This window comes from Urocampus carinirostris, chromosome 5 (assembly GCF_059441175.1).
Source record: "Urocampus carinirostris isolate Australia breed hairy pipefish chromosome 5, RoL_Ucar_1.0, whole genome shotgun sequence".
Classification (NCBI taxonomy): domain Eukaryota; kingdom Metazoa; phylum Chordata; class Actinopteri; order Syngnathiformes; family Syngnathidae; genus Urocampus; species Urocampus carinirostris.
Genome location: NC_142353.1, coordinates 26507971 through 26532034, shown reverse-complemented (window position 1 = coordinate 26532034; position 24064 = coordinate 26507971). Strand labels below are relative to the sequence as shown.

Here is a 24064-nt window from a genome sequence, read left to right as displayed (position 1 = left end):
TAAATTTACTGCAAGTGGGGAAAGAACCAAAAAGGATGCTGAAAGTTTTTTTGCTTTGACTTGTTTACAAAAATCTCTGTTTGTATTCTACATAGTCTGTCTTGTTGTGAGTATATAGGTGCCACGTTGTGTTTGTAATGGTTATTATTGCTTAAAATGGGGAATTGCAATCATTAATAGGGAGAACAAGTAGGTGAGGTTGACAAATATGCCTTCCCCTAAAGCAGGGGGATATATGTATATATATATATATATATATATATATATATATATATATATATATATACATATATATATATCTTTTTTTTTTAATTATGTATTCATGTATTCTAAGACATAATTCAACAAAACACACTTTCCAGGCAAGAGCTAATTCTTCAGCACATTTTATTTCACTGATTGATGATTGATGATTTGATTAAATCTATGAAATAATTATAATATTGCAAGAGCCTGTGTCCCATATCAATATAAATATACCACTTATAATTTGTCTCCCTCCCAAAGTTACTTAAAAGTGTTGAGGCTCATTTTGACTGCAATTTGTGTCCTAAATAATGGTTTCAAAACAAGGTGCAAGCAAAGTTATTTTGTTAAGATGTCACAAAATACTGCAAACAAGGATACCAACCTATTTACCTTCAGTGCAAATAGCGCTGGACAAGGGGACAACTGAGAGTGTGCGTATGTATAGCTCCTACCGCTCACCCAGTCAATTTGCTCTAGGGGCTTTGCTAGAGCTTCCGGGTAAGTTTGTTTGGGGTTGAAGTTTTTTCTGTGGCTTTTCATCATACAGTGGCCTAACAATGAGCATTGATTGTTTAGTGAGTTTTCCATCTAATGGATTATTTCACGATTTACAGCCACGACGGGGTTTGTTATTGTGACAACTGGACTGTAAACTGTCATCAAAATTGGCTCTATGTATATACTGGAACGAACCCATTGTATTTAAGTATTGTCTCGGCTTTGTATGAGCGATAAATGGGTCTTTATGTAACTGTATATCAATTATTTGCACATTTTCTATACGACCATATACTCATGAAGATAGCCATATATGGCTCGCAAGCCATAGGATCCCATAGGATCATAATAAGTGCAATGCTTGCATGTAAGGTAAGGTTTGGCGGATCGATCCGAATGTTGGTACTGTATTATTGATACTGAGCAAGTACTTGGATTGGATCAACACTGTTTACTTGGGATCAATACTGTCCTTCAATTTTAGCCATCACTACAATATTGTTGTTTGTGGATTGTACGATTATAAATACATTACAACTTTTAAATTTGATCCAATTAGGGTTAGACTTTATTTGCACAAACAGTAGGCAGTGTGTGAGGAGGGGGTGTGGACTATACAGGAACAGCAAACCAACTCAGTCAATGGGGGAAAGTACAGAAGTACAGAATTTACTGTAAAAGAGTGATGAATTTTGTTTTTTATTTGGAAAGTTATTTTTGCAATACACCATGCCTGGAGAAATGAACAAAACATCTTGGAGAGGATCCAGAAATGAAGAAGGAAATCTACAAGTTGTTTGAAGCCCAGAGACAAAATGGATATGAAGTGTCTCCGCATAGTGTTAGTTTACAAGCTCTCTTGAGATTGCCCATGCCAAAAAAATATGAAGGCTTTGCCGCTTCTACTGTTTGTTGTACACGTTTTCTTGGATTTTTTTTTTATGTGTCTATTTTTAAGGAGGTCGGCTTCAATGTGAGTATGTACGGTTTTTTGAAACTAGATAGTTACTTTCAGAGTAATGCGCTACTTTCGAATGTCAGTAATCTGGGGGTAATGTAATTACTTTTAAAATAAGGTAACTAGTAACTGTAACGATTTACCTTTTCAGTAACGCGTCCAACAATGTTAGAAAGGGGATCAATTGGCTGAAGTTGACAGGTATGTTAGTGCAACGCAACCCTCAAATGGTTGCAAAAAACGGTTTACTGAGTATTACGAATTCAGTTCTTGCATGCAAGGATGGAAGGCGGTGGGTTTGTGGGGGCGGGGGTACTTGTTGATGTAAAGCTCAAAGGGGGTACACAAGTCCCCCGGGTTTTTATCACACCATGCAAAAGGTGCCACGCTTGGCTACAGGTGCAGCAACAGGGATGAAGCCTGCAGCGTGCACGCGCACACGCTAGGGGGGTGCATAGCTCTTAACTCACCCCGAGTGTGCAGTCCACTCGCCGCAGATAGTCGTCCATGTCGGCCTACGTCGGCGCGGAACCGCCGCGGAGTTCCGCATAAATACGCAGCACACTTCACCTGAGGCCGTTAATCTGGTGAAACGGACTAGCACGCGCCTGTTTCCACGCGCGTGACAGCATGTGTGCGCGTGTGCGCGTGGACGCCGACCACCCCCCGCTACACGCGCACTGCAGCAGTCCCTCTGCAGCTGTGTGTGTTGGCCCCGCCCCTTCTCCGAAAACTGCCTGCAGGGGTGGGGATGACGGCGAGGACTATTTGAAGCAGCGGAGGAATACGCGCTTTGCCTCGTCGTGTATTAAGGCGCCGCTCGATGTCTGTTTATTTGGACAGTGCAATGGTCAGATGTTCACATATGAATTACGTCATGTTTTCATATTCTAAGTATTATTTTAGTATCATTGTCGTATTTTAAAGTATTATTGGTTAAGTTTCAATATTGACCCTTTACATGTGACGTCACGTTGCATTCACGGGAATTATGAGCACCATGACGGATGGCAGTTGAATTAGCAGTTGAGTTGAAACAAATATACATAACCACAAGAGATTAATATAACCAGGACTTTTTATGATGGGCATTTCCTGCTGTGCAGTGAGCTGTGTGAACCAGCAATGTTCTAAGCAGGTGGTTTTCAAATAGCTGGGCGAGCCTCTGTCAAGGGGGGCATAGGTACGTTTGACTTTGAGGGACTTTTCATTTCACTTTACTAGAATAAAGTGCAGTTGCACCTCCACTACACTAGGGTGCAGTGGAGTTCTCATTGGCAGAGTGTTTTGCTGACATTTAGCCTCCACACAGTGTATTAAGCACAGAGTATAAGCATTGAGTATGGAGTGTAGACACGAAGTCTAGCAGACCCTAAATTGACCCCATGAAAAAAGAATTAACATGAATGAGAGAAAGGGTGAAGAAAATGGCTTCTCTCGAACGCTAAGACGTGGATGTTTGATGTAGTGTACCGTAGCACTTAATTGCGACTTTTGGAGATGGAGACGAGGAAAAACGGTATTTCTTGCTATGATAAAACTGTTGGCAGCGGACAGCATGAAGCCAAATACAATAAGACATAAATAAAATATTGCAACCCATTCACGCTGATAAAAATGTGCTGAAAGGCTTAGATTTGGCATGGACCGAGGTGTCGTGTTACAACAAATAACGATCATAAATTTTATTGGCCCCACCAATATTTTATGATTAGTTAAAAAAGATGGTGCGGGGGGCGAGAGGATTTCTTCTTCCAAGGGGGGGCATGACAGAAAATAATTTAGAAGCACTGTTACAAGCCCGATTTAGTATTTTATTGTATCCCTCTGGATGAAGACAGAAAACGATGATGGATATTTGAAATTAACTTGTCATGTCCTGCATGGTCGCCATGACACCCAGCTTGTCCCGCCCCTTGACACCGGCTGACACAGATTGACTTAATTGCGTGTGGGATTCTTAAGGGCTCGTTTTGGGACTGCCCGTGGCCATACCATTGTTTTGTTTGACTCAAGGAAAAACCTGTTCATGCCCGTTTGTTCTGTGTGATTGCCTGTAAGCCTGTTTTTGTTTTGTCTTTGGTCCCTGCGTGTTGGACAACTTTTATTTTCTAAATTAAAGTGACGGATCGTACACGCAAAATGAGTTCACACTTTCTGCCTCCTGGTCCGTTCCTTGACATAACTGGAGGGACTGGCAGCCTTCAAAGTACCCCAGGTTTTGCAGTAAGCATTTTTACAAGGTATGTTTTATGTATTTCTGAGCAGATTTATGTTAAGTAGGTATGAGTCACATCAAAGACACTCAATGTAGCTACCAATAAATTAGCTAGTGCTCCTGTACCTGGGTGTGGCTGACGTCTGCTGTGGATAAACGCATTGGCCAATTCAAAATGACCATAAATGATAAACAATTTGAGCAGCTTATGGTTACAGTCGGTTTGAGATTTGATGGCATACACAGCTAACATTTGTGTCTACCCTTTCACGAGTTGCCGGTGTTGTACCGAAAAATGATCCCTCAGCGTGAAAAGTCCCCCTGTTACGTTACTATAAATAACATTTGGGGAATGTAGAATAGAACCGTAAAGCTCATAGCATTTGCACCTTGTGTAGAAATCAGTTTTGAGCATGTTGAAAATATTAACTTTGGCGAAATGCCGCCTTATCTTCTCAACGTTTGCCTCCCGTATTATCTGTTAAGAATTTGACACTTCATTTCAGCGTAACAATTTTAATGGTAGAGCTCATAACAGTTTTCAATACATCCATCGATTGGTAAGAAAATACGGTGTCATTTCGCCAAGGTAAATATTTTCAACTTTCTCAAAAGTTATTTAAAAAAGGTATACAATGTGCACATGCTTTGCGCTCTACTGTTTACATTACATTTACTATTACATTCCCCTCAAAAAGCATTTAGTAATGCTTGCACAAGGAGGGGACATTTTCTCGATGGATTTGCGTTTTCTGACACCTCACCGTCAGCGCAGCAATGTGTATCAGCTATAAAGAACTGGTAAGCTTCCAGACTTTTATAAGGTTTTAGATCAGCGCCGGTGTATGGGGATACTCCATGTACACTATAGTGGTACAGATTATGTAGACTGAGGTCAGGCAGACTGGACGATTTAGTTACATCTGTGAATATGTCGGAAGGAAGAATGTATGGGTCGGTTGTTAGTCCTGCTAATGCTATACCCGGTTTTTCTAAATACCGCAATTTGTGCTCTCCAACAAGGTGACCCACCTCATCCGACAGCTGCACAATATTTGTTTGACTTGACATTGGCAAAGGTGTTGAAAAGTTTTGCTTTTGTTGTCGTCTTCCATTTACTGGGCTTACAGCAGTGTCTGAAATAACGTCTGCCCGGACGCCCGGGGCGTGCATCTTTTACGTCGGGCGTACAATTTACAAAACATCTCTGCCCGAGTGGCCGAAAACTTTTTTGAGAAAAAAAAACAACATTTGTTTTTTTTTTTTTTTTTTTGTTTTTTTGTTTTTGTTTTTTTTAATCAAACGTTTGCTTTATTCCAATTTCAAAATCTTCGTTCGGTTTGGAAATTTCAGAATTTTGGTTTGTTTGGTAATTTGCATACTCGGCAGCCAATCAGAAACCAGCATCGAATAACTTTGTGCTTCCGAACTTTCCCGAGCGTTATAAGGTCGTGCATTTGCATATCGTTTTCCAAAGTAGAAGCACAGAGAACACAAGAAAAACGGATAAGTGGTTAGGAATCAAGCCAAAACCTCAGCCCCAGAAGAAATATTCAAAAGAAGCTAACAAAATTGATGACGCTACAAAATGTAAACGTACATTAAAAGCATCGTGGAAAGAGGAGTTCTCTTGGCTTGTAGCAGACGATGCAACACAAACATTGAATGAAAATGAGTAAATACAGGTACATACTGATGGCAGATGAAAAAAAGCGATGTCATATAGATGCAATGAACGTTATAAGTAGATTTATAATAAACTTAATTTTAAAGTGTTGTTCTGTTATATATTCTGATTATCAATCCTTAATACTTTGCAACAATGTTTTTTTTGGCGATTAGTCGTCTTATTGTTTCAAGTTGTGAAAAATGGGGCTGGCAACTTTATGGCTGGGCAGGCAACTTTTCAGAGTTGTCTGCCCTGGTGTCCGGTAATTTTTTGTCATGAGGTTCAGACAAAGCTTACTGTTTGGCCTTTTCACAAGGTTAGGTCAAGGTATCTGCAAAGGGTCAAGAGACCCCTTTTTGTGTTTGTAAACAAGTATAACTTAGCAAAAATGCACACACATTGTTGAAGCAGAACGGTGGAATTCATGCCAGTTTATAACAACCCATGGACATAAAAAGAGCGTAGATAGTAACATGTCAAACAAGCACAAAGTATGTGCAAGCAACAAGATAGTGACTTTATTTTAGTGATCAAACAATAATAGTTTCTTTTCACATAGATTGTACAAACTCCTAAAAAATTATAGAATAAATAAAAAAACAAATAATGTATCTGCATCATGTGTTCGTATTTTGTCACTCAACACTTGTTGAATAATTCCAAATTGTTTGTCAGCTTCCTTTCACTGTCTCTCCTCTGGTTACCCTGATTCCAGATGTGTACATTCATATTTAAGCATTTAAGCAATCACATTTCAGCCATTACTTGTTGTCAGGTTCAGAAATCTATCCAGAGGTCCTCACAACTAGATTTGCAGGCCCTGGGACATAACAATACTGATCAGGACACTGTTGGTTGAAGGCCAATAAAAGTCAGTAAAAGTAAATGTTGACTGAGTATTAGACAATGCGGTTGAGTGGTTAGGGACAGTTCTGCGGTCATGGGATCAAATCCTCGTGTGTGGAGTTTGCATGTTCTCCCCATGCTTCCGTGGGTTTCTTCAGGGCACTCCCGTTTCCTCCCACATTCCAAAAACATGCATGTCAGGTTAATTGCTGGTTCAAATTGTTCCTAGGTATGAATGAGCGAGTGATTTGTCTGTCCCTGCGACTGGCTGGCAACCAGTTTAGGGTGTCCCCTGCCTACTGCCTGAGGATGGCTGGGATGGGCTCCAGCGCCCCCGTGACCCTGCTGAGGATAAGTGGTGCAGATAATGGATGGATAATAGACAATGAGCTTGTAAATGACCTTTTTATTTCACCTTTACCCAACAAATGAATAGCAATGAGCCCCATGTTTTTCTTTTATTCGAACTTTCATATCCTTTTTTTTTATACTCAGAACACAGCGTTTGTAAACTAAAATTGTGCAAAAATACAATATGGCGAGCTGACTTATTTCACTAAAAAATAAAGGACTTCTCCACAATATATTTCGACAAAACTCTCATCCATTCCACTGAGTTCACTTGAATTTATTGAATGCATGCGTGTGATGCTTGTGTCCGTTTATGTTTGTATTATTTTTCCCACTCCCACGCCATTTTCCTCTTGTTTAGGCCGGCTGGTGCATGTCAATTATTTGCTTAAGGGGGGTAATGTGGAGCATCTCCAGGAGCCTTTGGGATGCAAAACAGCGAGGATGGCGCTACTCATACACAAGTCACTCTTGGTAATGCTTTGTGCAGGAGGAAAGGAGGCGAGCTTCAAAGCCGCTGTTTACACAAAAGGAGGAAAAACTTGATCCCCATCTGTTTGAAGTACGGGCCATTTTTTTATTTATTATTTTGTTTTCCTGTATTATTTGTACAGGAAAAGTCTCTAAATATATATATATATATATATATATATATATATATATATATATATATATATATATATATATATATATATATATATATATAAATTTATTTTTGACTAAAAATAAGCCAATATGGCCTTTTTAATCTATGTATTTTTTTTCATTTATTTAAAGTATTATGGGGGATTTTTTTACACATATTTATATTCTTAACTGGGGGGAAAATAATTGATTTTTAGGCATAAAAATGAATAATAATGCATCAAAAAATCCTTTTCACCCAATTTTTCTTTGGCTATAGAAATAGAAGTGAAGAGGGATAACTATATCACACATATTGTGGTGGGGGGGCAGAATGTTTCTTCAAGCAATATGAAATTTGCTGTTAAAATTCAATTAATCTGCCTACTTTAGGGTTTTTTTTTTTGCAACGGGTCATTTTGACCGGAGGGCACAGGGTGTATACAGAAAATGAGGACATAAGAGGGTTAAATTAATGTGACCAGACATTTTCAATATATTTATAAAGTAAGGTTTATTGGTATTATCTATGTTGCTGTTAATTTATTATTATTCATATTATTTCCCTCCTTTTTTTATCTATGTCAAGTATTTGCGGGTGTTCTAAGCATTCTGAAATTAATGTGTATGAATGTAAGCTAAGATTAATTGCCATGATTTTGTCACTGTTGTTTTATTATTTTTTCTGATTTATTTTATTGTTCATTTTTTTCATTGTAGGTATTTTGAGGGCTTTTTTAACATATTTATAGTATTGTGACGATAAATGAAAAAATATCTATTTTTTACTACAGATTTTAATATATTTACAATTAAAGATTCATTGACATTATTTTGTTGCAGTTATATTATTATTTCTGTTTTTTACTGATTTTTGACCCTTTCAAATCATTAGAGAGGCTTTTTTAAAATACAGATTTAGATTAATGTGAACATAAACGAAGCAAATCTACTTTTGACTATACATTTTTCAATATAATTATAAGCCGAGATTTATTGTTGTTATTCCACTCATTTGAATTTTTTGCTGTTCTTTTATTATTACTGATATTTAGTCCTTAATTCTTATATATGTAAAGTATTATGGGGACTTTTTATACATGTTGAAATTATTGTATATCAATGTCAGCTAAGATTTATTATCAGTAGTTTGTTACTGTTATTTTTTATTGTTAACGTTTTTTGATTAGTCTATTGTTGTTGTTTTCTTCATGGTTTATTTATTTTAAGTATAGTAAAGATTTTTTTTCTACATGTTGAAGTTCATGTGACATAAATGAAGCAAATCTACAACTGACAAGCCATTTTCAGTATATTTATTATTCAAGGTTGTTTTTCTTTTTTTGTTGTTGTTGCTTTTTATTATTATTTGTCTTTTTCCCAATTTTTCACTTATTTAAAGTATTTTTAGGGATTTTTCAAATACTTATTTTGATAATGTGACCATAAGTTTCTCACTTGGACGATTTTTAAGTTAAGGTTTATTGGTGTATTTTTTAGTGATGATCCTTTTCTATTCTTATCATCATTTCTGTAAAGTATTTTGGGGTTGTTATTTTTTTACATGTCTCGGAATGAATGTGACCATAAATGAACTAAATCTACTACTGACTAGATATGTTTTAATACATTTAGAAGTTAAGGTTTATTGGTCCTGATTTATTGTCGTTATTTTATTAATATTGATCTATTTTTTCTTTTTATTTTTTTATTTTATTTGAAGTATTTAGGGGGCTTCTTTTAAATACATGTTAAAATTGATTTGACCATTAATTAACAAGTAAACATATTTTATATGCTGTATTATTGATCTTTATTCCTCCTTTACTATTTATGTAAAGTAGTTGAGGGGCTTCTTTTCATATATGTTTAAATTAATGTGACCATAAATAAAGGAAACTTCTTTTGAGTAAATATGTTAATATATTGGATGTATATGTTAAGATGTATGGGCATTATTTCTTTGCTGTTATTTCTATTGTTGTAATTTATTTTTTTATTTTTTTATTTATGTATTTAATTTTTCATTTCTTTAAAGTGTGTGTTGGGGGCTTTTTATGCATATTAAAATTCATGTCACTATAAAGGAAGAAAACTTATTTTGACTAGACCTATATTAGGGTTTGATGGCAGTATTTTGTTGCTGTTATTTTATTATTATTGATGTATATTCCAGATTTTTCATTGTTTCAAGTGTTTTGAGGGACTTTTTATACTTGTTTAAAAAATGTGACCCAAACATTAAGGTTTGTCTTGCTTGTTCAGATTTACTACAAAATTAAAGGAGATTAGATGTTAAATTTGTTTGGAAATCCAAAGATAAATAATGCAATAAACCAGCTAGCATTAAAGGCGATGAAGCAAATGATACATTTACTTAATGGCAAAAGTTATCAGCAATATTTCTTTGGGTACCGCATGTCTGATTGCATTTATAGACAGCAAACGAAGTATGCAAACAAAAATTACTCGTTAAAAAATTCTCGGTTTTGTTCCAAAATTGACTTATGATAAAAGGAGGGCCGGATGAAGAAAGTTCCCTTTTCCCTCCGGCGCATCTCCCTGGTTTGATGAGGAGGAGGCCGGGGCGTACATCCCGCTCAGGCCATGCGTCATAAGACCCGGCGTGGGCTTTATCGGCATTGGGACAGTGGGGAGAGCGGGTGGTCCGGCACCGTGGTGGTGATAGATTTTTCCCGGGACTGCAAAAGGAGCGTAATCCGGTGCCAGCGGTTCGGACAACATTCCGACGTGGGGCCACATCAGCTGAGAGGGAGGGAGGTAACCCAGATGGTGCATGACCGATGAGAATGGAACCACACCTTTATAGTCCCGGTTGATGATATTCTCGATTGCAAACGGGTGTTTGAAACCACCCGATTGGGTGTTGTAGCTTTGGAAGTGTGCAGGCGTGTGCGTAATGGCTTGGCGTCCGGGTGGGTCGTGCTGCTTTGCGCCCAAATGATGCTGAAAATAGTGCAACACGGGCGAGCTTTTGCACAACTCTGCGCGCAAAATTTTGAAACGTTTGCGTCTGCGCAAGAAGCTGCCGTTCTCGAACATGTCTCCACAGTCCGGATGCAGGGCCCAAAAGCTGCCTTTGCCGGGCTGGTCGGGCCGCCGTGGGATTTTGATGAAGCAGTCGTTGAAGGAGAGGTTGTGGCGCAAGGAGTTTTGCCAACGTTGCGTGTTGTCTCTATAGTAGGGGAAACGCTCCATGATGAACTTGTAGATGTCGCTTAAGGGCAGCATTTTCTCTTGGGAGTTTTGGATGGCCATTGCCGTGAGGGAGATGTAGGAATATGGAGGTTTCTGGTCACTGTAGGAGTTTTTCCCAGGTCGTGGCATGGTTTTACAATTTCTATATTTAAAAAAGAAATTGAATCCAGCTTATTTTCTAACATACAGTTTGCTCCCAAATTTCTGAGCCATAAATGCGCTGAAACCATTCAGCAAACTTCCCAAGAGGGAAAAAAATCCTCGTGCGTAAAAGTGCGAGTCCGCGCGTAAAAGTTGACACAGACGTCTCCTTTGTCCGCTTGCCAACCTCGTCTCCAACTTTTGTCTCTCTCGCCTCCTCATTTAAGATGCTCCTGATTCCGTTTTTAATGTGAGAGAGATAGAGACCCCCGCTGGTCTGTGACGCTTCCATTATCAAACTGGCACGCAAGGGTAGTTGTGTGGGAGGGGGAGAGATAGGCGAAAGAGACTTATGAATAACTTGAATGGCTGTGCACCATTAAAGCTTCACCCGCGTGGAAACGCAAACGCATTTGGGTAACATTTCCCCTTTGGGAGGGTCAATGGCACACGTCATTGGAAAACCCAAAGTAAATACTGCATGGGTCCAGATGGAAACTAAAATCTGAACATCCAAATTATGTATTTGTCTGCATATTGCTGGGAAAAATACCGCCAAGATGCAAATAATATCATCAGAAAACGCAGAAAACTGGAGACTCTTCGGTCATCCTTTAGCTCTTTTTTGATGAAAAAATGCTGAGTCAACACAACTAAAAGTGACTATCTAGCTTAGTTTTTTTCACATTCAAGATTTTATTACTGCCCTGCGACTGGATGGCAACCAGTCCCCTGCCCACTGCCCACTGCCCGGAGACAGCTGAGATGGGCTCCAGCACCCCCACGACCTTACTGAGGATAAGCGGTGCAGATAATAGATTGATGAATGGATTTTATTACATCTGAGGTAACAAACCTAAATGTATGTGAAAGATGCAATGCATCCTTAGTTTTTTAGACACAGTAATAATACTTCGTTTTTTGTGGGGGTCCTGTTCTAAGCTGGACCCGTTACAGACAAAACCTGTAAAGTAGATTTTTTTTTTAGATCAAATACTTTATTGTTTATTAAAATTAAAGAACAATCATAATTTATGGGCTCAAGCATTTGTTCAACAAAAAAGTACTGTATTTTACTTTCTTTTTTGACAAATAACTTATGTGACAAATTATCGTTTTTAAAAATAATAATATAAAACTCTTGCTGCTGTGATTATAGTATACTATCCTTATTAAAGATTTTATTGTATTATGTTTTATTTCATTCAAGTGAACATTAGGGGAAAAACAAAAATGTGGCGTAAAAATGCTTTTAATTCATTTACCATGTGAAAAACTCCAAATTTGTCCGAGATAGAAAGCATCTTCCTTTGCCTTTTGCTGCTTTTGTCGGTCGAGAGCAGTTGTTGACATGATGACTTTTAGAGAAACTGGGAATTGAAAAGGATTTGTGCGTAACCAATGAATGTTTGTCAAGTTGCATGAGTACAACTTGGACCAAAACGATATTGACACACAGGCAGACGCAGGCAGAAAAGGGGCGGTGTGACTGTTTAGCCAATTAGAATACAAAATCTAACACGGCAAAGCAGCAAAACCGAAAAAACTAAACTGAGATACAGATAGTGATACAGATACAGATTGTGGTTTACTCTTCGGAGTTTTGAAACTTTGTGGATTTTCATCGTGCATTTTGTTATTTAGCAGACAACAAACAGCAGATTCTATCACGAAGCGGAGAACCGCGCGTGTGCGCGACTGTGATAAGCCAGTGCATGCTGTCAGTCAAAACCAGAATGAGCGGGATGGTGTACAAGTCAATGTGTCCACCCACCCAGACAAACTGTGAAGCCAGGCTACAGCTAGCAGCTCGTTACATTGAAAATAAATTCATCAATTAAATTAGACTTAAGGTTAGGTCAGAAGAGTGTAAAGGACTGCTGATCACCAATTATTTAAATTATTCTTCCAATTACAAGTATATATAGGACACAATTGTAACTATAGTTTACAGTCAAGGAAGGTATCACACCAACAGACTGTTGTGGCTGTAAATTGCTATATAATCCTTTATATGGAATATCATTAAACAAATTATGGTCATTGTCGAACCACTTTATGATGAAAAGCCATAGAACAACTTTTAACCTAAAACAAACGTTTCACCCAGAAGCTCTAGATAAGCCCCTAAGGCATTTTCATTAAGCAGTAGGAATGGGTGGCTATCCACGCGCACACTCTCAGCTGTCCCACTTGCCCAGCGCTGTCTGCACTGAAGATGAATGAATTGGCATTCTTGTTTACAGTATTTCGTGACATCTTTACGAAAGAGCTTTGCCTGCACCTTGTTTTGAAAACTTTATTTGGGACAAAAATGTTAGTCAAAATGAGCCTCAACACTCTTAAGTAACTCCGGGAGGAAGAGAAAATTTAGGTGAACACTCTTAAGTAACTCCGGGAGGAAGAGAAAATTTAGGTGGTATATGTCACACTTGTCATGAATGCTGATTAGGGGCACCTGCGAATACCCCGTTGGCGCCAACAGCCCTGGTTGCTGATTGGTTCCCTAACTCTTTTTAAACCCCCGTCTTCCAAGAGGAAGCTGTCAGACCGTCCTGCGAACCTACGCTTTTGCTAGGCAAGCTCTGTACCTTCCGACAATCTCCTGCCCTGTTTTCTCCTGCCTGTTACCTGTTGCCGACCTGTTTCTGGACCCATTTCTGCCCTGCTCTTCCGTCCCGGCCATCGACCTGTTTCGCCCTGACTCGTTACCGCCCTTGCTCCCCCGTCCCGGCTATCGACCAGCTTTCCTGCCACCCACGACTATCCTCGCTCGACACGGAAATGCCACTTCCGCGTTCCTGCCATCAGCTACCTGTGTCCAACGATCATCGGATCGTGGAAGCAAGCACTGCTCTATTTCTCAATAAAACTGAGTAAAACGAACGCTATTGGGTCCTGTCTCCGTTTCGGGCTTGTGAAAACACCCCAACAATGCGCAGCCCTTGACTTCATCACTGGTCTTCCGAGCTCGCAAGGTAACACAGTCATCCTGATTGTGGTCGACCATTTTTTTCTAAAGCCACTCACTCTCTTTCCCTTCCCAAGCTTCCATCTACTCGAACACAGCAGCCGTCCTCATGCTCCATGTAGTCCGACTCCAAGGTATCTCAATGTAAATTGTGTCTGATCCTGGCCCTCAGTTTGTATCCAGGGTATGGAGGGCTTTCTGCCAAGGGATTGGGGCCAAGCTTAGTCTTTCATCAGGCTACCAACCCCAGATCAACGGACAGATGGATCGGACCAACCAGGCTGTCGAGGCTCCCCTCCGTTGTGCCGCCTCCCAACTATCCACCACCTTCCATGGGTGGAGTACTCCCTGAAGGGAGAGTACTTCCGTGATGGAGAGCTCGGCCACAGAAATGTTCATTTTCCAGTGTTCCCTGAGCTACCAACCACTTCTGCTTCCTCAGAAGGAGCTGGAACTAGCTGTTCCATCCATCCAAGTCCACCATTGCCAGCGTGTGTAGAGAATCACACGGGCCACCGAACGCGCCCATTGCAGCGCCAACAGCCGGAGCAGACCAGCTTCTGTCAACCCACTGGGACAGAAGGTTTGGTTGTTGGCCCGTGATCTGCTCCACCAGAAAGATGGACCCCCACTTCATGGGACCCTTCACAGTGGACCTTATTATCAAGCTTTCCGCTGTATGCCTTGTCCTTCCCACGTACCTCAAGGTACACCCGGTCTTCCCAACTTAAACCTGTGGCCCTCAGCTCTCTAACTCCGGCTAAACCTCAGCCTCCCTCTCCGCGGACACTTCCCAATGGTGACCAGGTCCGGCCCATCCCGGGGAGATCGGTCGGTCGTCTTGTGCTTCTCCTGAGGGGGGTGGTTCTGTTACACCCCAACGACAGCTGCTGGGGGCATTCCCAATCGGACCAGTTGCAGCCTATCCTCGTCAAGGCAGCAGAGAATAAAAATAGCCCAGACCAGCCATTCAGCAGGTAATTTGACCAGAATGGTTAGTTGATGCTAGTCCAGATTAATTAAAGTTTACCTAAGATAATGTTATACTTAGACTAGTTCCTTGATTGCTTCCAGCGCCTGTTTGCTTGACTGACACACATCATCGTCCGTCCACCTAGCTGAATTTCAACGCCACAGCTCTCCTGAGGTACGGATAGGAGCTCAACCCGTCGCTACCTTCCTTTCCAACTCTCTTTTGCAAAATCCCCCAAATAAATATCATTTTTGTACCAAGCAAGTCTCCAGGCTCTTTTGTTTTGGGTCTCAGTATTAGTGACTTTTCCAAAATACCCAACAGTATATCTACTGTATATTGATATGGGACAGAGGATCTTGCATTGTTTCTACAGTATTTCATAGATTTAATCAAATCATTAAACGTCAAGCAGTGAAATAAAATGTGCCAAATAAAAATACGTTGTCTGGAGAGCATTTTTGAAAGTTTTGTTGACTTTCGTCTTAAAATATATGGTGTGGCTCTTTTTCAGAAATAAAATCTCAATGTATTATACTATATGAGAGCAAGAGATATATAAAAAAGGAGAGAGAAGGAGGGAGAAAAAAAGAGAAAGAAATAGAGAGAGAGACAACAAGTGGGTGCGACAGAGAGAGAGATGAAGACAGAGATAAAAAAAGAGAAATGAGAGAAGAGAAAATTAGAGAAGGAAAGAACCAGGAGCTCAACAAAGACTGAGAAAAAGAGAAAGTGAGAAAAAAAGAAAGAGAGACCAAATGAAAAAGAGGAAGAGAAAAAAGGTGAGAAAGAAAGAGAGGCAACAATGGAGACTGATAGAGAGAGCGAGAGAGAGAGAGAGAGAGAGGGGAGAGAGAAATCGAGTGAACTCTAAAGAGAAAGTGAGGAAAAAAGGACAAGGAAAGATAAAGAAAGAGAGACAGAAAAGAGAGAAAGATATAAAAAGAAAAATTTGCATGATAGAGAGACAACGAGAGACAGTTAAATAGAGAAAAAATAAGAGAAAAAAAATAAGAGAAAAAGAATAAGAGAAGCAAAAAATTGGAGCAAAAGAAACAAGGACAGAAAAAGATTGAAATAAAGAGTAAGGAAGAGCCAACATGACAAAAAAGAAAGAAAGTGCAAGAGAGAGAGAGAGAGAAAGGGGAAAGAAGGAAAGAAAGAGAGAGAGAGAGAGAGAGAGAGAGAGAGAGAGAGAGAGAGAGAGAGAGAGTGAGAAATTGAAAGAGGGAGGGAAAGATGTAGGGGGGTCAAAAGGAAGCAGTGAAAAAAAGATATGAAAAGAGAGAGAGAGAGAGAGAAAGAGAGTAAAAAGACAGAAAGTGGTAAAAAAGTAAGATAGGAAGAACACTGAGAAAAAGAAAAAAATGAATAGATAAAGAAAGACAGAAAGAAAGAGACATAGTGAAACAAATACAGCTCGAATTGTTTTGTGAGTAGTCTATGGCTTTGTCGACACAAGGTGGACATATTTAAAACTGTAACTATTTTTCTCTTGTGCTTCTCAGCATTAAAATCCGGCCAGGGGGCAGCATGTTTGATAGCAGCGCTCTAAAATGTTAAAGATCCCGAACGTCGGCCTCGCCTAAATGTGCACGTCTGCACTTTTGTGACTTTGCAAACAATAAATCACGGCTTCCTTTGCGCACCGCCATTACGCGCCGCTGTTGATTAATTGCAGAGTCCAGCGGCTGTCTGTCTGCTCAAACACTCTCGGGTGGATCCTACAAGGATGTAAACAAACTTTGCGCCGAATCTCCACGGAGAACCACGCTTTATAACCCCCCTGCTTTCGTCCTGCAGCTAAACACATCCTTCTCAGGCCAGGTGTCATGTTTGGGGAGGGGGTATTTGACAGCTTTTTTGCAAGGGGAGGTGGGGGTGAGGTGTTGGTGTTGGGGGGCGTCCGAATACATTGCAATAATTAAGCCTTTGGTGAGTTTGGCCTCCTCGGAGAGAAAGTCCAACAATGTAATTAAGCGAGGAGCTGTGCCGGGTATGAATATTCAAAATGTTTGAAAAAACAAAAAAAAACATTGTTAATTAGCCGCCTCTCACGCGACGCCACTCAAAAGGTCAATGAGGTGGCATCGGGAGCGTATTTTAACAAATGGGATTTTATTGAGAATTGTTCTAATGTATTCGCAGTCGGATGTGTTTTCCCTCTTTTCGTCATGTTTTGGTTAGGTTTCCGGCGTTCCTACAGAAGCAGATCGCAAATTGACAAAGAATAGAATATGGATATGATTTATCTACAAAACCTAAATTCAAAGAATTTATATATAATAAAAAAAACATCAGTATTAAAAAAAAAACTCTAAAGCTCCTCTAACAAGCTTGACAGTGCATCTTTAATAGAGAATAAAGAAACAATTAATGGATCTAGATGAAAAAAAAAACATAAAGGTAAGAAGATGCAGAAAATGTTGGAGTACCAGCTGATTCTGACTGAACAAAGCATGAAAGGGGGACACAGGGAAAATACTCGTACGTGGATAGAAGAACTACATCGGTGCTTGGAATCTTGAAAATGCCTGAATTTGAATGTTTTGTGTCAGGACCAGAACGGAGAGAGGACCCACTCGCGTAACGTTTCTCACAGTTTTATTGGGAAGGAGGGAAAGGAGTGCACACACGATCCAGAGATCGCTAGTCGCGGGGATTGGGTTGCTCAGCCGCTGAAGTGGGACTTCTGTGGCGAGCGATGGCGGTGTCGGAACGGGAAAAAGTCGTAAACCAGGAGAGGAGAGGAGCCGTGGTGAGATCAAACAGATCGTTATTCGGGGCGGGAGAACAGACGTGGTCGAGATCAAACAGATCGTAGCGGGAGAAAAACAAGAGCAAAAACATAGGACAGGCGAAAAAGGGCTTGCCGTGTAAAAACAGAGCTTTGCAGACGCACCGGCCAATGTCACACTACGCTGATATCAATGACATTAAAGACAATTCTCATTCTTATATTAATTCTAAATCTGATTCTGATCCAAATTCTACTTGTACTTCTACTTCTATTTCCAATTGTAATTCTAATTGTAATCTTAATTCAAATTTTAATTCTTCTTCTAATTCTAATTCTATTTCCAATTCCAAATTGAATTCCAATTCCAATTGTCTTTTTATTTTTTTTCCAATTTTAATTCTAATTCTAATTCTAATTCTAATTATTCTTCTAATTTTATTAATTCTTCTAATTCTAATTAAATCATCCATTCCAATTTCAAATCCAATTCCAATTCCAATTATATTTCTAATTTTATTTCTAATTTTATTTCCAATTCCAATTTCAATTGTATTTCTAATTTTATTTCCAATTCCAATTTCAATTGTATTTCTAATTTTATTTCCAATTCCACTTCCAATTCTACATATATTTCCAATTATAGTTCCAATTTTAATTCCAATTCTAATTCTATTTTTAATTCTAATTCTAATTCTAATTATATTTCCAATTTTAATTCTATTTCTAATTCTAATTCAAATTCTAATTCTAATTCTAATTTTAATTTTGGTTTCACTTTTAATTCTAATTCTATTTCCAATTCCAAATCCAATTCCAATTCCAATCGTCTTTCTAATTTGTTTTCCAATTTTAATTCTAATTCTAATTCTAATTCTAATTCTAATTTTAATTCTGATTCTAATTATTCTTCTAATTGTATTACTTCTTCTAATTCTAATTATATTCCCAATTCCAATTCCAAATCCAATTCCAATTCCAATTGTATTTCTAATTTTATTTCCAATTCTAATTCTAATTCCAATTCTACATATATTTCCAATTCTGTTTCCAATTTTAATTCCAATTCCAAATCTATTTCTAATTCTAGTTATATTTCCAATTTTAATTCTATTTCTAATTATAATTCCAATTCTAATTCTAATTTTAGTTTCAGTTTTAATTCTAATTCTAATTCTAATTCTATTTCTAATTCTATTTCTAATTCTATTTTTAAATTTTAATTTTTAATTTTAATTTTAATTTTAATTTTAATTTTAATTTTAATTTTAATTTTAATTTTAATTTTAATTTTAATTTTAATTTTAATTTTAATTTTAATTTTAATTCTAGTCCTAATTCTAGTTTGAAAACTAGCTACTCGTCAAGTCAAATCAAATCCTTATTTGTATCGCCCTTCATCACAATAAGGAACAAAATCATGTAACAAAAAAGTCACAGGACACACTGGCTCTATTGAACTTAACAAAACATTAAAGTAAAACACCACAGGACGTATCCCCAAACGTTGATCGAACAATAACATGTCGGCTAGACCAGAAAATACTCTCTTTACACTGAGCAAAGATCAATATTGAATCTGTTTTGGCGAAGGACGGTGTTAAATAGACACGGCGGCAATACGTGGAACATAATGAGGGCGAAAAAACGGCAAACTCCTGGACAAATATCTGCTTGTAAAGCAGACCTTCTGGGCATAGGCAGCATATGTCGGAATGATCCCTAATTGACTAATTACATAAATTACTCATTAAGTTTACAGCACATCAATTACAAAAGATGTATCAATTAATTTTGCATAAATTAAAAGCGGCAGCAGCAGAGGGAATAGGGGCGTTTAGGAGAGAAGAAGTTGGAAACTGTGTTTATTCTTCGTCTCGGGTGATAATAATGATGCCTTCGGTTTGAGGGCGAATATGTTAGCCCAACTCCTTCGCAAGTGAAGGGGGGATAATGGCAATTATAGTGATAATAATAATCATCTTAAAGAGTTTTTCGGCGGCAGAGAGAGGCATTCAAATCAATTAGTGAAGTCGATTGCGTCTAGAAGAAAAGGGAAAGAGAAAACAAAGTGACAGTGTGTGATAAGTCACGACAGACGCGCGAATCTGATGAAAACGGAATGATATGTCAGAACCCGAACAGACGGTAGACCCAAACGCGTAACGTTTTCACACCAAGCTTTATTTACGGAAGTGGAGCAATCATGCGAGGGATCACAAACGCCAGCAATTCGGCGATCGCTGGCCAGAAGTCAGGCGCGAGAAAAAAGGAAGCCAGGGGCAGACGGGCAGGATACCGGATACAGGACAAAGGGGCTTGGATCAGGGATCGATACAGGATACGTGACAGACGGAATCGATAACAAGCAGGATACCTGACAGGACGGGACAGACGGGATCGATACCATATACTAGATACGGAACAGATGGGATCGATAACGAGCAGGATATTGGGCAGGACGGGATCGATACCGTATACAGGATACAGGACATAGGATGACGAGGCTTAGACCAGGGATCGATACAGGGTATAGGATACGGGACAGACGAGATCGATACAGGATGTTTCGAGAACAGAACGGGAGCCAGAGTTAAAATGCTTGCCTTGCAAGTGCGGAGGTTAATTGACGGACTGACAAGGAGTGAATGAGAGCACTGAGTTTAGATAGGAGGGTAACCAATCAGGCAACAAGCAGCAGCTGGCGCCAAACAACCGTGCACAGTTGAGGGCAATGAGCAATCATGACAGAAACCCCTCTCAAGGGACGGCTCCAGAGGTCCCACAAAAAAATAACAGTACTCTTCAGACCGAACCGATGCCCCAGAGGAAGGTAGCCCCACATCAGCATCCGGAGACGTGGCAAGAGCCGGACCAGGAAGAGGCTGAGCGGGCAGCCAGGCGTCCCAGGCAGGCAGACGGGCATTGTGTCGGGCAGGCAGACGGGCGTCGTGTTGGGTGGGGAGACGGGCGTCCAGTCGGGCAGGTAGATGGGCGGGTCGGGCGAGTCGGGCAGGTAGACGGGTGAGTCGGGCAGGCCGAAGGGCGAGTCAGGCAGGCCGACGGGCGAGTCAGGCAGGCCGACGGGCGAGGCAGACAGGCCGACAGGCGTGGCAGACAGACTGAAGGGCATGGCAGGAAGGTGGACGGGAACTTCGGACGGATCAGGCGTTGAGGGAGTGGCCCTGGAACAGAAGGGATGAGAGGCTGTGCGTAGGCAGGTCTGGTGGTCTTCAGGCCCTCGTTCGAAGTCAGCCGTTCCCCAGCGCCGAGTCCCACCAGACAGATGGATTATTGGGAACGCCACCTTGGCCGCCTTGGAGGCAAAGTTCCTGGGTAGCAGGTCAGAACCCAGCCGCCAGTTGGTGTCGAACGCCCGAATCTGAGCAGGATCGCCGCAGAATTTTTCCAGAATGACTGAGCGAGATGAATAAACCCAGAGCAGCAGAGCTGTTTGAGGCAGCTAAATTTAGTGGCTATCAAGAGACGCTCGTCGAGTGAAGTCATACTCATTTATGTAGCCCCTTAATCACAAAAAGTCTTAAAAGATCTTTTTTTTCTTCTTGCTTTCATTTTTTTATTTATTTATTTGTTTATCTATCTGTCTGCCTGTATGTATGTCCGTCTGTCTTTCTTTCTTCTCTTTTTCTTTCTTTCTTTCTTCCTTACTTTCTCCTCATGATCTTTTTTCTCTCTCTCTTTTCTCTCACTTCCCCAGTCTCTTTCTTTCTTTCTTTTTTTCTTTCTTTTTTCTTTCTTTCTTTCTTTCTTTCTTTCTTTCTTTCTTTCTTTTCTCAATACACCAAAGTAGTTATACGTAATCATGAAGATAATTGTCATAAATCCTTCCGTGTTAACCTGGAATTACAGTACGAAATAGACTCCAAGTCTTTCTAAACTGCAATTTTACACAAAGGGACTGTTATTAACATATTCAAGGGTTTAAGCATCGATAGCAATATTGCTATTATCTTTTTTTAGTGTTAATTGGAGGGTGAACATATAACAAGGTCATCCTCAGGGTGGTGGCGGTTTATCTCTGCATCGCAAGCGAGCACTTTGGCTTTTATTAGCGTAATAAAGTCATGCTTCATTTCCGCCCAAAAAGCCTCCTGACCTCTGGGCCCTCTCACACTCCTGCAATTATTTTTTCTTATTCATATTCAATCTCAATCACACAATGAGAAGGCTACATCGTGATGTATTTACCGCTCAATTAGCAACGAACATTAATATTAAGGCTCGCCGTGTATCCGACACTGCTTCTAATATTGATAATTATCTTTAAGTCGTGTGTTCACCTGAGTGATACTTATTGGTTAAAATAGAGGAAGATTAAGTAGCACATTTTGTCCAAACGACAGAAAGATCCAAACAAGTGTTTTAAAAATGATTACAGATATTTTTTTTTTGTATGAGTTGAGAAAGGAAAGGTCTTGAATCAGAGATGAAAATAAATAATAATTGTAATGCAAATAATGTAATAGCTACAGTCATTTAGCTATAGTTATTTTGTCCATACAAGAGAATAATCTGAATTGTTTTATTTTTAATTATTACGAAGCTTTTGGGGTGGGAAAACTCGAGATCTGAAATGTAAGGTCTTAAATCAATCACAAATTTAAAAAAAATAATGATAGGGATGCAAACAACATAATAGCCAGTCATTTTGTCCAGAAGACAAAGTGATCCAGACATTTTGATTACTTTAATGATTACAGAGATTTTTGATGAGGAAGTAAATAGTATGTGTGGTCTTAAATCAAATATGGCTCTTGCAGAATGTCTGTCGTGTATTGGTGCAGGAATGAACCTTTAATAAATCAAAGTTTGCCCTCTTGTGGAGAAAGGAACAAAATCATCATTGTCTTTTTAAGTCTCCAGTCCCAGAATTATTATTCTTATTCTTATTATTATTATCATCATTATAAATAAGTTTATCCATGACCATTTGAGTAAAACAATTTTGTGAATTGTCTTTTTCTTCTTCTGTGCATTTGTTTGTTTCCAGGTAGCGAAGACGTAAGTTTTCAAAATAAAGTCTGAGAAATGTTGAGCTGTCTCATTGAAGGTTTTATCTACAGAATATTCCAGGTAAAAATGAGCTACTTACATTGGCTATAGCAATTCACAAATGCAAAGACTAAGTCGGCTTACAATCATTCTTATCCAAAAGGAACCTTCAATAAACTGTAAATAATACAAAGTTAAACATTCAATATTAAAGGGATCCACCGTTGAACAGAGCACTGTCCTACTGACAATAGCCTCCTCACTTTCAGGGAAATTTCGCTCAAGCTGCTCAGATTACACTCATTTTTGTGCACCACACAAAAAAAGTCACTTCAAGGAAATGCTTTAAAGATGACCGCTGACTTAAGTTTTAAAGCCCATAACTTCTAACGTTTTGCCATTGCTACAAGACAAAATACATCACTTTTAACACGACGGGTAACACACTGTGCTAGCAGCCTAAATGTTAAATGCACACCCTGCATTCTTCAATTTTTTTGTCTCTGTAAATGTCTCCAAATAGACCAGGGGCACGCTAGAGGTTAACTAGTGGCAGCTGATATTTAGACATTTTCAGTTGCACGTCTCGTTGTTTAGAGGCTTTACGATAGCGCCCCTCCTCTTCTGCTCCGTGTGCGAGTGTGTGTCTGCACAGCCCCTCACAGAGGAGGAGCAATCCGTATCACTTATTAATGATTGTAGTTGAGTGTTGATGAAGAATGGTTGATTCTGGTTGATTCTGGGGGTAAAGAGTTGAAGTCATGGATGTCTACAGGCCTTTCCGCATGTTGCTCACATTCATTTTTTAGTTTATTAATGAAAAAGAATAGTGGAAGATAAATTGGTGAGTTATACGATTTTAATGTATATCCATGTTGTAAATTTGAAATGGTGTAAAATTACAGCTCTGTTTGATATAAAAAAATGGTTGTGCGGGTCATTAATCTTGGTGTGGCACACTGATTTTACAAGGATATTTGAAAGTGGCACTCCACACTGAAAATTTCAACAAAGACAAGAACGTTTGATCACATTATCCCGATTTTAGCTAACCCGATTTTGCTCCCTGTTTGCTTAAGATGTGATTTTAAGATTGTGTTGATATTATACAAATTCATGCATGGACATGCACTCTCATATCTTTCAGATTTAATTCACCCCATGTTCTGGTCCGGAGCCAGCGCTCTGAAAATGCTGGTCTACTAGTGATCCCAAGAGCCAAGAAGAGATCCGCAGGTTTGAGAGCATTCTCTATTCAGGCCCCGGTGCTGGGGAATGCTCTTCCCCCTGAGTTTCGATCTGCAACCTCAGTGGAAATGTTTAAATCTAAGCTTAAAACACACTTCTACTTTGTTGCATATTAATAATCTATATTTAATGTTGATAATATGTGTATTGTTTGCCCTCATGAGGGTTTTAGATGAGGGAATGGTGTCATAATAGTCTGTAATAATAGTTTGCAATAATCTTTGATCTGTGCAGCCCTTTGAGACTCTTTGTGATTAAGGGCTATACAAATAAACATGACTTGACTTGACTTGTGCAGCCCTTTGAGATTCCTTGTGATTGAGGGCTATATGAATAAGCATGACTTGAC

The 24064-nt window shown here is 39.3% G+C and overlaps 2 protein-coding genes across 7 annotated transcripts in view; both read right to left on the bottom strand.

Moving 5' to 3' along the window:
• Positions 1-2379, bottom strand: part of LOC148365890 (uncharacterized) — a 59226-nt gene extending 56847 nt beyond the window's left edge. For all 6 annotated transcript variants that reach the window (XM_088336349.1, XM_088336353.1, XM_088336351.1 and 3 more), the window contains exon 1: positions 2176-2379. In XM_088336349.1, coding sequence (XP_088192475.1) covers positions 2176-2214 — 39 coding nt within the window. In that variant the 5' untranslated portion in view covers positions 2215-2379. The remainder of the gene's footprint in view (positions 1-2175) is intronic.
• Positions 2380-9918: 7539 nt separating this feature from the next.
• Positions 9919-10761, bottom strand: LOC148365889 (forkhead box protein B2-like). The gene has a single exon (XM_088335126.1). The coding sequence runs from the start codon at positions 10759-10761 to the stop codon at positions 9919-9921; it is 843 nt and encodes a 280-aa protein (XP_088191252.1).
• Positions 10762-24064: the final 13303 nt, after the last annotated feature.